The sequence below is a fragment of the Molothrus aeneus genome, chromosome 16, assembly GCF_037042795.1.
Source record: "Molothrus aeneus isolate 106 chromosome 16, BPBGC_Maene_1.0, whole genome shotgun sequence".
Lineage (NCBI taxonomy): Eukaryota > Metazoa > Chordata > Aves > Passeriformes > Icteridae > Molothrus > Molothrus aeneus.
Genome location: NC_089661.1, coordinates 7,420,814 through 7,434,207, shown reverse-complemented (window position 1 = coordinate 7,434,207; position 13,394 = coordinate 7,420,814). Strand labels below are relative to the sequence as shown.

The window sequence follows — 13,394 nt, the reverse complement described above, 5'->3', positions numbered from 1 at the left end:
ATGTAACTAGTCTGCTGGAAGTCTTATTTGTCTCTGAAAATATCTGTGTAAATTTTCACTCATGAAAATAAAAAAAAAATAAAAATTCCTGTAAACTGTTCCCAGCCCACCCTGATGCTCTATCTGCAGGATTGCAGAGGAGGCTGCATGACCTTGTGTACTCTGAGGGATGATTTCACTTACAGCTCATTCTTCACAACAGGTGATTGCAAATCATACTGCTTCAATCTTTGGCTAAATAGCACAAGAGTTGTGAAACTAATGAATTTTCTGGAGGTTGCTGGAAACTGGCAGGTGTTTCTCAAAGCATTATATATTTCATGCTCTGTGACCCCATGAAAGCTTTCTAGAAGCTAGATTTTGCATGAAGTATGGAATGGAATTAACAAATGTTTTAGAGCAAATACTCACTTCGTGAGTAATTAGGCACCACAGATGAATTTCAGCCATAAAATAATATTGCTAGTGTTCAAAAAAGTGAGGTTTAATATGAACAATTTAATTAGTACATTCCTTGATTTTTTTTCATATTATGTTTTCTTTTTTTGCTGATAAAGAATGGTTTGGAATTATTTGTTTGTACATGGGAATTCTTTTTTTAAGAAGTCATTGCAAAATTACCTCTTAGGAAAAACTTCACTAGTTATCGTCTTATCTCTGAATTTATGGAACTCAGGTTATCACTTCACTTTTAGATATATTGGTGTTGAATGCTGATCCTTAATAATTATTGAATAGTGTATTGCCTTTTGTTAATGTTACTTTACAGAGCATAAATGTCATCAAGCACAAAACAGCTCAGAAGTGGGACATAAAGTCTAATATCAAACACTTTTCTGAAGTAGGAATACTTGGCCATCCTCCCACTGTTTTATTAAAAAAAGAAAAAAAAAGAAGGGGGGCAAGAAAGATTGAGGTTGCACAGTTCAGAAGTCAGAAAATGCCAAATTTATGGTTGCTGCTACAACCCTGACATTTTTTTAAATTTATTCCCTTTTCTAACCCACACAATGTATGAGACATAAGACTGCTGGAAAAATTAGGTTATGATCATACACTCATCTTGGAGGCAAGTGTAGCAGACAGACAAAAGCTCATGAACTGGGGATGTTCTGGCAGGTTTGAAGGGAACCTGCTGCAGTGTATGATCCTGGATTTCCTTTGCATTCAGCTGACTGCTCTGACATGCTGCTGAAATTTTTCAGGAAGCGTAAGTGAAAGTAAGAAATTAGAATTTTTGAAAGTTTTAAATATTATACCTGAATTAAATAGGATGGTTTCCTTTTAGTTCTACTCTGTTCCTTGCTTCAAAAGATCATGACATTAAGATTTCTGCTTTTTTTTTCTTGGTAAATTTTTGCTCATTTAATTACAATAATGATGTTTTATTTTTTTGTGCTTACTTTGCATAGAGAGGGTAAAGGAGTGTTGATTATAAACTGTATAGTTTTTGTGTTTGTTTTGAGTAATTTATAGAAAATATGGCTCCTTAATATTCATCAATTCAAGAAGAAACAGCAGAGCTATAGCCATGGAGCAATCTTGCTGGGCTGGACCAGCCTATTGGAATTCTGGTCTCTTATCCCAGACTGGTGGTTTGTGTTGATGCTTTCATTGCACACCTCCACTGGTACCTGTAATTGAGATAAATACTGACTATGAAATGTGTTTGCATTTGTGGTCCTAAATTAAGCATCGATTTTTGTCCTGTATGTGATAATGAAATTTGGAATTTCTGCTTTGTTGTTTCTCTGTAGTATTGTCAATTCCATGACTTTCAGAAAAATAGAGGCAAATGGAAATAAATAAGCAATTTCAAGTCTTCTATTTCAAGAGGCTTTTTTTTTCTTCCTCTTCTGTGCAAACTATGGTCTTTAGCAGGATCTTGCTTTTGTGCTCTGCTTGTGTGTGTGTGTGGGAGAGGGGAGTGAGAAAAGATGGAATTTCAGGTCTCAACTCATGCAGAAGATTCTGGATGGAATAAGGAAAAGAAGATTAAGTTATTATGCAAGTTAAGGTTACAGTTTGAATAGGCTGGTAAATTGAAATAATGAAGCCAATTTATAATAGTTTAGCTGTATAAATGTTAATAAATCAGCACACATTAAAAGACTGAGTACACACAGAGGCAATTGCTGCAGAGTGGGCAACCCTGTGCAAGTGCAGAGCCGTGTCTGAGCAGCAACAGCTTTAATTTATTCAGAGTTAGAGACATAACAGCAACTACTTGTTGATCATGCACTATCATATTTTAATGGCACACTTAAAATATTTAAAATGCCATCGGCTTGATGTGTCCTTGAGGATTCTGAATTCAACATTATGGTTCAAGATTGGAATTTTGTTATGGAGTGATACTGTACAGAAAACTTACTGTGGATCCTTTTGCTTGTGTTGTTTATTTGTATGATGCTCTAACATTAGATTATTGCATTTTCCTCATCCATAGAGCAATTGTTTATTTCACAGATAGGCTGGTGAATTGTGGTCCCTTGTGCTAGTATTTAATACCCAGAAATGTCACTGTTTCACTTTCAGTTTTTCTACAAGATTTTTTTTTTTTTTAGGGTTGCATAAAATATGCTAAGTTACTGTAGAAAGATAATTATCCTTTTTATGCTGAATTAATGAAGTGCAAACTCCCTCTAATGACCTACTGAAATGTGTCTTGCTAATGTCATTTGCCTCTTAAAGTGTCATATGGGTATTATGGAATGGGCAGAAAACTGATCATCTGCTTTCTCCCTGGCCACAAACTCAGGAATGTTTTGGAAAAAAATCTAGCATGAAGAAATTTGGGTTGGCTGATTTCAAATAATACAAGAACTGTGCTGAACCCTGCAGTCCTGCAAGGGTGGGATTTATCTGCAGATTACCAAGGCCACACTGGGATCATGATGTCTGCAGCACTGACTGTCAACGTTTGGTTGATATAACAAAATCTTTTGCATTTTATCCACTACTAGAGTTTGTCAGACTCCATCTGGCCCATAGGAAAACGTTAATTTTTTTTTTAATAGGCAAAAGCTTCTGTAACTATTGAAAATATTAAGAAAGATACAGGTGAAAGATACTGTGTACTGAATGTAAAGGGGAAAAAAGTTATCCAGTGGCTTTGCTTGCTTGAAGAAATCAAGTAACACCTGTTCTGTTAGTATGTTTTCAGTAAAAGCACACTGAAATTTACTGGCATCTGCATTGAATACTTGCAGAACAGAATTGGCTGATTTATTATATAAAGATTTCACTTAAATTTTGGGAGGGATGGTCTAATATAATTGTGTCCTTGTAGCACTTATAAAATTATTGGTTAACGTATGTGAAATTGTTAATGAAATTGTTGGAGCTGACACTTTTCAGTATGGTATTTGGCTGTTCTGGTATCATGTTAAGCTTAACCCAAAGGAAATCTTTAAAAATTCTAAAATTCTGTTGGTTGTTTTTTGAAAAAAATTTATTTTTGATTTAATGACAGGAAGTATTTTTATGGTATTTGTAAAAAAATAGAAAGGATTTTATAGGAAATGATGAGATTCAGAAATCTCATCATTAGCCCTAAACTTGAGAAACAATGCCATGAGGAAGCAATGACATTATCTCTGCTCCCATCTCCCTGTAGCAGTTATTTCCTGTGTCAGGATTTACAGCCAGGAGAAGCAGCAATTTGGAGAAGCTGAGCAAGTAACAGTGTATGTCATTAATAGGCATGTGGTGGAAAGGTGCTTTCTGCCCTACATCTGTGAAAACAAAACAGCTGCAACCACAGGCACACTTGTAAACATTTGTATTAAAGCCAGATGCAGACTAATTTGATTTGATCAATACTTCTGATGTGGTGTTAAATAACTCTGCCTTTGAAAGATTGCTCAAATTAGTGATGAGATTAAGAGCATTTTTCTGTGCTTTCCTGAATAGCAAATGGTCTTGGCATCATCTTAAGTGTGCTGCCTGTGTACATGACTTCCAGATCTGAAATGAGCAAAAATGGACACAGACATTAATCCTTTTTGTTCCTTCTTCTCAGATGAACTTCGTCAAGCTATCGTGGCCATGATGAATAGAAAGGATGAGCTGGAAGAACAGAATAGGTAGTTTGTTCTTTTTAGTCAAGAGGGACTGTAATTAAAAAAAAAAAAAAACAACAAACTGTTCTCTAATACAAGCTGTCCTTTTTGTAAAGCTATGCATAATATTTCTGTAACCTTTTTGATGTATATATTATTTTTTCTGTGAAAGGTTAACTTAATTTCTGTTTTTTCCCTTCTGGTGAAGAAGTAATGTAGGATGGCTGACAATGTAATGCTGAAAGTGACTTTCATTTCTGACTGTCTTTGTGTTCACTTGGGGCACAATGATGATGTAAACGTAGAAATGATCAGTTGCTTATATAAAATGCCATCAAACATACTTTGTATTTACTTAGTTTATTGAAACACATAGTTAGATGAATGAAAATACAAATGCATTCAATGCTTTAGTAAGGGTATTTTGGGTTTTTTAATGCTGAGCTTACCAACAGATCCTATTTTCCTTCCTCCTATTCTTCCCACTCCCATAATTGCAAGTTATTGGCTCATTCAGCTTTGTGGGCTTTTTTTGGCAGAAGGACCAGGATGCTTTGGGTTTTACCATTATGCATCATGCTGACCTTTGCTATCTCATCAAGGGTTTTTACACAGAGGTCTGTGGCAGTGCACTTGGCAGAGACAAGAGCCCTGCCTGTCTTGCTATAAATATATTGCTTATAGATTATTCCCAAGATGTATGGACTTGTGCTGAAGTACTGAAAACAGCTTACCAGCTTTTTAAAAAACCAAATTCTTTCTGCATACTGATACAGTAGATCCCACAGTAAGTTGTGCTTTGGGCTTGTTGACAGGATAGTAATACAAATTAATAGTAAACATTTGCAACTACTTTTTTCTTGTAACTTTTCATATCTCTGTATAATCAAATCAGGTGAATTTATTAAATTGACTAATGAAATTTTTGGATGACATCAGTGGTATCACTCCTCTGTGATTCTTGGGGTATACTTGAATTAGCAGGTAGTGTGTGCAGTGTCCTAAAGAGAGGCTGCTGCCCTCTTGCAGATCCCTGAGGACCCTGCTGGATGCAGAGATGGAGCATTCTGCAGCTCTGAGGCAGGAGGTGGAGAACTGCAGGAGGAAGGTGGCAGAGCAGGAGGAGCGACATGCCACCAAAGTCCAGGCCTTGGCACGGTAAGAACTGCTGAAAATGACTTGGAAAATGACTGCAGGGAACAAGGCAATAACAGTCTGTATAGAAGGGAAATAATTTTCAAGTAGCCATTTTGCAGAAGAACAGAAGCGAGTTAGGACTACAAGTCCTATGGTAAGCAATAGCTGCTGCTAGACATTATCACCAAGAGACTACCAAGTTCTGAAGTGGTGCAGGTGTTTTTCCCACAGCTCCAGGAAGGTCATCTGGAGCAGGTTTCTCAGGACCATTTCCAGTCAGGCTTTGAATGTCTGCACAGATGGAGACTCCTGACTCCCTTTGGGCAGCACTGTTGGCAGTGACTTGTTGGCAGTGCTGTTCCTCGTGGGGCCCAGGCTGCTCTTGGCTTGCTTTACTATGGAGTGGGTGTTGCAGGTTCACGCTCAGCTCCTGTTCCCCAGGGTTCCCAGATCCTCCTCCACAGAGCTGTTTTCCAGCCCTCCAGCATTGCCTGGCTGTCCTGAGCTATTTCTCCCCAAATGCAGGACTTTGCATTTACTCTTGTTGAACTTCACAGACATTTTCTGAGTCCAGTTCTCCAGCCTGTCCCTGTCCCCCTGGGTGGCAGCACAGCCACACAGTGTCTCTGCTCCTCAGTTTTGTGTTGTCTGTGACCTTGCTGAGGGTGTGCTCTGGCCCAGCATCCAGGTAATGTTAAGGTGTCAAACAGCATTGGCCCCAGTATTGAGTTGCCTCCAGCTTGACTTTGTGCTACAGTGAAATAGAAACAGTTTTAGCCCTCTCCTTGTCTAAATGGGATTCAGCTTCAGAAAGACTTTTGAAGGTACATATTGCTGTAATAGTATGATTTGCTTCTTACAATTCAAAATAAGCTCTAGAGTAACTATGATGTGTAAGATCTTGGAGGTGATTCATGTGTATAGTAAACAACAAACAATCCAAGAGTTAAATAATTTGCCTTACCCAGAGAGAGGTGTTTGTTTTCTGATGCACGAGCAGAGTGTGTTTAGTGTCAATCACAAAGTACCACAGCTGAGATTCCTTTACGATTTTAATTGCCTATTTGAAAATCATAAATATAAAGCTTTCTTAAAAATAAAGGTATTTAAGACACTACTAATTTTGCTTTTGATGACACATCAAACCAAACTACTTGCTTTGAGGGAGGGAGAGATATGAATAAGTGGGTTTGACATTCATGTGCTGTAAGGCAGTAGAGACAATGCAAATACATCATCATTTAATATTCATGTTTCAGGTTATAGGAGTTGTATATTCATATTTCTTTGACTCACTTCCCCCACAGTTTTAGAATTTGCAGTGACATATGGGTGAATCAGATATTTGTCATGCACATACCTCTTTAAAGAATAGATAAGGAGCTTTTATAACCAGACCTGAAGAGATGCTCACTTAGACTAATGAGGTATTTTTAAATAAATCTGTGTAATTCCTCTTATTGCTATATGGATGTGTTGTGTTGATTGCTCTTCTTAAAGTCAGTTTGCCTTATCATGTGATAAAAACAGTGTTGGGAGCTGCTGAAGCATGATAAATTCATGTGTCACCAGTTACTTCGGATTTGGAGGCATTTCTTTAATGATTCATTGCAACTCATTTTCTAACATCTAAACACAAGAGACTTTGTGTGTAGTTTCTTTGGAATATAGGTTTTTCTTCTAAATTCTTGTTGGTTCACTTTGTATGCTGTAGGTGATGCTGCTGCAATAATAAGAGTAGTAAATTTTTAAAATAAATAGTGCTTTAAACCAAGAAGTTGAGCAAGCTGAATAATCTAAAGAATTTGAAGTAACAAAAAGTTTGGAATTGCTTTTTGAGTGCTGCATAATAAGTTAGATGAGTAATAGGAAACTAAGTTTCAGATATTTTGAAGTAGTGAAATCTCACTGTTTCCCTTGAAAACAATTGATCACATGACCAGAGTAGAAAATTTTCCTCAGTTGTGATGTTCTGAATATTTTAAGACAAGGGAAATCATTCAGTAACAATCTGACTGTTGTGATTTGATGAATGACTATTTTTCAGATTATGAGAGCTGATATTTATGTGTGTCCCCAAAGCTCTTTTGAAGAATTTGACATAAATAGCTTCCTGAAGGCTTTGAGAACACAAATTTCAGTGACATATCAGTCAGTGCTGAAATGATGGTTTCTGGAAATCTGCAGTGATTCAGCTGTTCTTTCTCCTGGACCCTCCCAAGAGTCTCTGGCCTCCCAGCCAAAATGCTAGTTTACTCAGAGACATTTTCCCAAGTTTCCCATTTTCTTTTTGAGAAATGGAAGAAGTCTTAGGTGAGCTTAGTTTCAAGCAGTGGTAATCTCATTGTTCCATGTGAAATACTTGAATAACTCTTTCATAACAGTTGCTACATTGTTCCAAAAGGAACAGGCTCAGGTTCAATCTATTTGCTACTCTTTTGATAGAATACACTCAGTAGTCTCTCTAGTATAATGTTTTTTGGTTTTTGGGGTTTTTCCCCCCTTTTTTGTTTGTTTGTTTGTTCTTGGTTTTTTTTGTTCTTGTCAATGAACCTTTCTCAAATTGCATGGACATACTGTGCCAGTGGCTTCTTGGCAGTACTGAAGTTTTTAAATTGAGATTCTTCTTTTCTGTGTGGAATACCATTACATCCCTTTGCAAGGCAAAGAAATTTTTCGAAGTTGACTCTGAAATTGGATAATCTCAGATTGCATATTCTTAGACTATATTCATCAATTTTGGAGGAAAGCATATTAAAAAGGACAGGCTTTGTAGCAAGAAAAGCAGATAGAGAAGATGAAAATGCACTGCGTGGGGAAATGGGGGATGAGCATTTGTTTCTACTTTATCTTACACTTCTACATACCTCCTTTTTACTGTAGATTCTTTAACCTAATATGTCTCCTCTATCTACTGTCTGTGTTACTTAAACTACATTGCTTTTGGATTTGGCATTTTCTGCTATTCTGTTTTGCAGCACTTCTTTCACAGCCATAGCCCTTCAGTGATGGGTGAACTGATGTGTGGCACATCTTGAAATGGTTCCATCACTTCCCTTTAGCAGCTTGTTAGAGAGAGGAAAAATATCTCTTGTTCCTGCTTGTGAAATCTAATTAGAATATTCCTATATTAAATGACTTTTTCTTCCTGCTTAGTTAGTTGGTGACATGTCACAAGTCATCAGTGGCTCCTAGACATGAAAAAACCCACTGGAAGTCAGCCCATAGTGAGGGACAAAGGAGCTTCCCAGAGGGAGCAGGAGGAAGAATATTTGGCAGCAGGGCATCAGTGAGGGCAGGAGGAGGAGAAGCAGCTGTAGCATGAGGAGGAGGAAGGAGAAGAACTAAAGGTGAAAACCACCCAGCCTCCATCTCTGAGGAGCCCCCAGCCAGGGGGAAGCTCTCAGTGATGGCCCTGCTCCTGCTGCAGCCCCAGTCCGGGACAAGCAGTGAAGTTTAGCACGTTATTCCTCATAAAGTTTTTTCTGGAGATTGGTTTTATCATATAATCTCATTATTTTGTATACAGTTCAACTTCTATTTCCATGAGTAACAGATCTCATTTTCCTTGTTTAATTGTATTTGATGACAACTGTGATCTTGCATCTCGTCATAGTAGAATCATTCAGGTTAGAAGGCATCTCTGGAAGTCCTTCAGATTCTACATAATGTTGCAGGACATTGTTTATTTAAATTCATTCTTAATTCCTGCAGGTTTTTTTATTGTTTGTATATTTGGTACCTTTATTGTATTTCCTAAAAACCTTAACTTTTTTATCAAAACATAGACATCTGTTGGATTCTTGTAGTTTGTTTGGTTTTATTTTATTTTGGTTTTTTTTATTATTATTTGTTTTATTTTATAATTTATTTATTTTTATTTTAATTTTGTTTTATTTTTCTCAATGCTGAATTTAGAAATGAGACACCTTTCTGGAGTAAGCTTCACAGAAAGCACTTGCTAGAGTCTGATATTTGTGCCAAAAATTATTTACATTCAGGCCACTATACTTGAGATACATGAGAAATTACTCTTTTTCAAATTCTTTTCTTACCATGCTCATTTTACAGAAGCCCTAGAGAATTGTTATATAGTTTTCAAGAAGCAGATGTGTGGTGTTTTGTTTGGGTTTGTTTCTTTCTTTTTTTCTATTAAGGTATAAGAAAATAAATCCTGTAAGGCCTCTTTGTCTGCAACAAAAACTGTATGCTCTATGTTCATTCACTGGTTGCAAAACAGACAAGTCTGTGCCTCCTAAACACAAGCTTGTTTTTTGCTGCTAAAAAAATTTACCATTTCTGGCTGAAGTTTTGATTTTCTTTCAGACAGGGTTTCCTTAAATGCTATTTTAAAAATAATAAAATAGAGAGGAATTATTTTTGATTAAAAATTAGGCAGGGAATTGAAGATATTTGACAACTTACATTCATTATATAATTGATCATTCCTATATATGTGCTATGAAGCCTAAACAACAACACTCACTAGACCTTTGCTATTTGAGCAAAAAGAGTAATTGGTAGGAATACTACAATGTCATCCTCTATCACTTTCATTTTCCCCTATATCAGCCCATATTGCCATCTGTCTTTCAGCTTATTAAATGGAAGAAGGTATCAGGCAGGGAAGTGTGGTACAATTGAGGTTTTGGAGAAGGATGTGCTTTTACTGGTGCAGTTCTGCCTTTGTTTTGTTGGCTATTTCAGCCTTATTTTTTTAAAAAAAATTTTTCTCTATCCCTTTCAACTTGTACTTACAGTCTTGTTGCTCATTCTTCAGCACTAAATGTAGAACTATTTGGAGCATTTTAAAGATGCTGAAAATATTGTGTTGACCTCTGGGCTCACAACAGGCAAACAGTTCTGCTTCAGGTTGGGTGTTGTAGTTTGGATACATTGCAGAAGCACAAGCAGGGCCTGCATATAGAAATATTTAATTTCCTTCAGTCTGCAGATCTGACCTGTAACTCCTGGACAGGAATTTGTCTTCCTGTGAAATGCTTGTTAGGAATATATCTGATAAAATACCTCATGAAGTCGTTAAAGACTTTTTAATGAGTGCTTACCAAATGTTTTTTAAAAATGCTCTGCTTAAAAGAACGATATAAATTCATATACATCAGGATGGGCCCTCTTTGGAATCAGCTAAATCATAATAATGAGTAAGAGATGGCAAAGAATAAGTAATAACAAGATAGAAGCATATTAGAAAATTGTGACTGGGCCATAGTATCCTGCTTTGAATTTCAGTCTTGTATCAAAAACCTTAAATGAATTAAAGTCTTTTTCAACTTCATCTGTACTGTATCAACTTGAAGTCAATTTTAAGACAAAGTAGTAGAAAATTGATTTTTTTAAATGCTGTCACAGTACTGACAGAAGGCACTGAGTCTATTCTCATATGTAGAAATGAGGTGATATAGAGTTATTTCATGAGAATCCTTAATATATTGTAACTGTACACAGTTATTTTCATGCAGACTTTCTTACAGTTCTGGTGAGAAACATTTTGTTTAGTTGTCATAGAATTTTTTTTGTGAATCAGTTATTTAAGTTTGTTTTAATACAGTATATAGGATTAAACTGTGTTTTTATGCTTTTTACCCTTACCCTGAATATCAGTGTCTATCTCTGGTGGAAAAAAAATGATTTGTTCTTTGTAGTCTCAGAAATGAAAAATATCATCAAATGCATAAAATCATCAAGGACTCTTGAAATTCGATTGCCAAGCAATCAATAGCTTCTCAATTATTTAGCAGTCTCCTACTAAAATGCTGAATAAAATTGAGGTTACAAAGTTCAGCAAGCTGACTTGAAATCCATAGGAATGGGAATAGTGTGCCAGTCAAGGCTCCTTATAGAAGCAGTGTAGCATTGCTCACAGCAGCAGTTTGTGTGTGTATATATATAAAATATGTGTATTTTATGTGTGTGTATATCAGGTATGATAAGTACCATCAAACATGCATATTTTCTTGAATATTTCTAATTCTTAAATAAATTTCCATGAATAAAATGCCTTTTTTTTTTTTGGTGTATCATCTATTTGCAGCTGTCTGTGCTGTGTTCCATGTCCAGGTTTTGTTGTGCCTGGAGCACAATTTGGCCTTGCCAGCCCAAATTCCCTCCTCTCTCTAACACTGGTGGGGTTCTTGTGTGTTGTGCTGCATTTGTGGCATGTACATACTTCTACCTCAGTATTCTCTTAAAGAAAAGTAAAAGTTGTTTGAATTCACAGTCTGGCAACACATTTTAGTTATGCATCTTTGGTATAAACTTCTCTGTTATACTCACTTAACTGAATGGGCTTAGACAGATAATTGAATTTTCAGACATGTGATTTGTCAGCTTTGTTTAAAATCAATCAGTTGGAGCCCTTCTTATTTCCCCCCAAATATGAACTAAGGTGCTTAATGTTGTTAAGTGGAGCCATGGTAGTACCTGCTTTGAATAAGAGAAAAGAGACAGGCACAGGCACTGAAGTCTGACAGCTGAAGGGATTACCTCAATTTCTTGTTTTATGCTTTTCATTTAGGAATGGTTTGTGGAAACTTTTGCCTTGAATATTTTTTGCTGAAGTGCTGCCATTTTCTTACAATGATAAAGCCTGCTTCTACAGCTGAATTTTTATTTGCTTGCAATTAGATGCAAATTAGTAAAATAATGATTTCATTTTACATTGGCCATTCTGCATTTCCTTGTGTAGCATCCCATCCTTATGTTTTAGTTGATTGTTGATTTAGATAGACTGTGTAGTTTGTTTGCCATCTGTATAGCATAGTACAGAAAATCTAAATTAAACAATTAATGGAAAAGTTTTGATTATGAGATAATCTGTTTCACTGATGTGTTTATGAGGTCCTGGAAAACTAATTTTCCTGCTACTCTGCTGTTGATGTATTATTTAATTTTTTCCTTGCATCATGTTGACACAATTTAGGTAAAGGTTATTATAACAGAGACTCTGTTTGTTTCCATTGAAAAGGACTTTTCATCTATTTTGGGAAAACAATATTTATTTACTGTTTTTCTTTATCAATAGAGAAAATGAGGTGCTAAAAGTGCAGCTTAAGAAGTATGTAGGAGCTGTCCAGATGCTCAGAAGAGAAGGTCAAACAGTGGAAGGTAAGAATAAAATGAAGGGGGGGAGGAATCCATGCACAGGATTTGTTTTTCTGTGTGCTGTCATTCAGGGAGTGATACCTTCCAATAGTGAAAATAACATATTTGATATGTTTTCCTTTTGAGAAAAATACAGATGTAGATTTTTGTACTCATTTTTACAGAGCATTTTCTGGTAGATGAGGTGGTCTTACTTTTTTCAATAAGAAATTTTCCAGAAAAAGCTGATTTAGCTTAAATAAAAATCTGTGAATTAATGTGATATTGGAATATAAAAATAAATGTAGTATCTCTAGATTATACTGTTGTTTTGGAAATGAGTATTTGCAGACTGCTTGAAATAGACAATGTACTGAGTGCTAATGAGCAGATTTTATATCTGAAAGAGAATGAGTGAAGTTATCAGCAGTTTCACCTGTTGGTTTTCTGTGGTCTGTGATAGAAGCATCCATGAGGGGCTGAATTGATGTCTTGATTCTGAATCTTCTGGTGGAACCTGGATTTCCACTGGCTGCAGAAGGTGTTCAGAGAGCTGAGATGGGTTTTCAGAAATTGGCACCATCTAATTTTTTTTAAATTGTGAATATTTTGGTCATATAAGTGGCTGTATGAATGAGAATACTACTGTTCTTCAGGGTTAGCCACTGTACTTATCTGGAGTTTCAGAGCTTCATTCATCCCTAAAAGGAGATTTGTTAGTGAGAACACATGTTTTTACTTCCGACTTTGCTGGAGTGTAGTGATTCATATTAAGAATTATTCACGAAAACCATGGCTGAGGCTTCCTATAATAGAAGAAATTATCCTTCATTAGCTAGTGACAGTTTCCATGATGAGTATAATTATAGGAAAAGAAAAAAAAATATTCCTAGGCTAGCTATATTCCACCATGTTAAAATTATTCAGATTAGTGAGTGATAAGAATAGAAACTGAGTAGGATGGTCAGATTTTATAGATGAAAAGGGGGGATGGAACAGTACCAACATTTCTAAAAATGAATGCACGTGTGCTTTATGCTGGAAAGATGCTTAATCAATCCACTGTCATTTTCTATGATATTTATCACTAGT

At 36.0% G+C, this 13,394-nt stretch overlaps 1 protein-coding gene across 1 annotated transcript in view; it reads left to right on the top strand.

The window, feature by feature from the left end:
* SNX29 (sorting nexin 29) overlaps nt 1-13,394 on the top strand; it is a 98,243-nt gene that overhangs the window by 21,065 nt on the left and 63,784 nt on the right. The window contains exons 12-14 of the mRNA XM_066560742.1: nt 4,025-4,088; nt 5,094-5,222; nt 12,244-12,326. Coding sequence (XP_066416839.1) covers nt 4,025-4,088; nt 5,094-5,222; nt 12,244-12,326 — 276 coding nt within the window. The remainder of the gene's footprint in view (nt 1-4,024; nt 4,089-5,093; nt 5,223-12,243; nt 12,327-13,394) is intronic.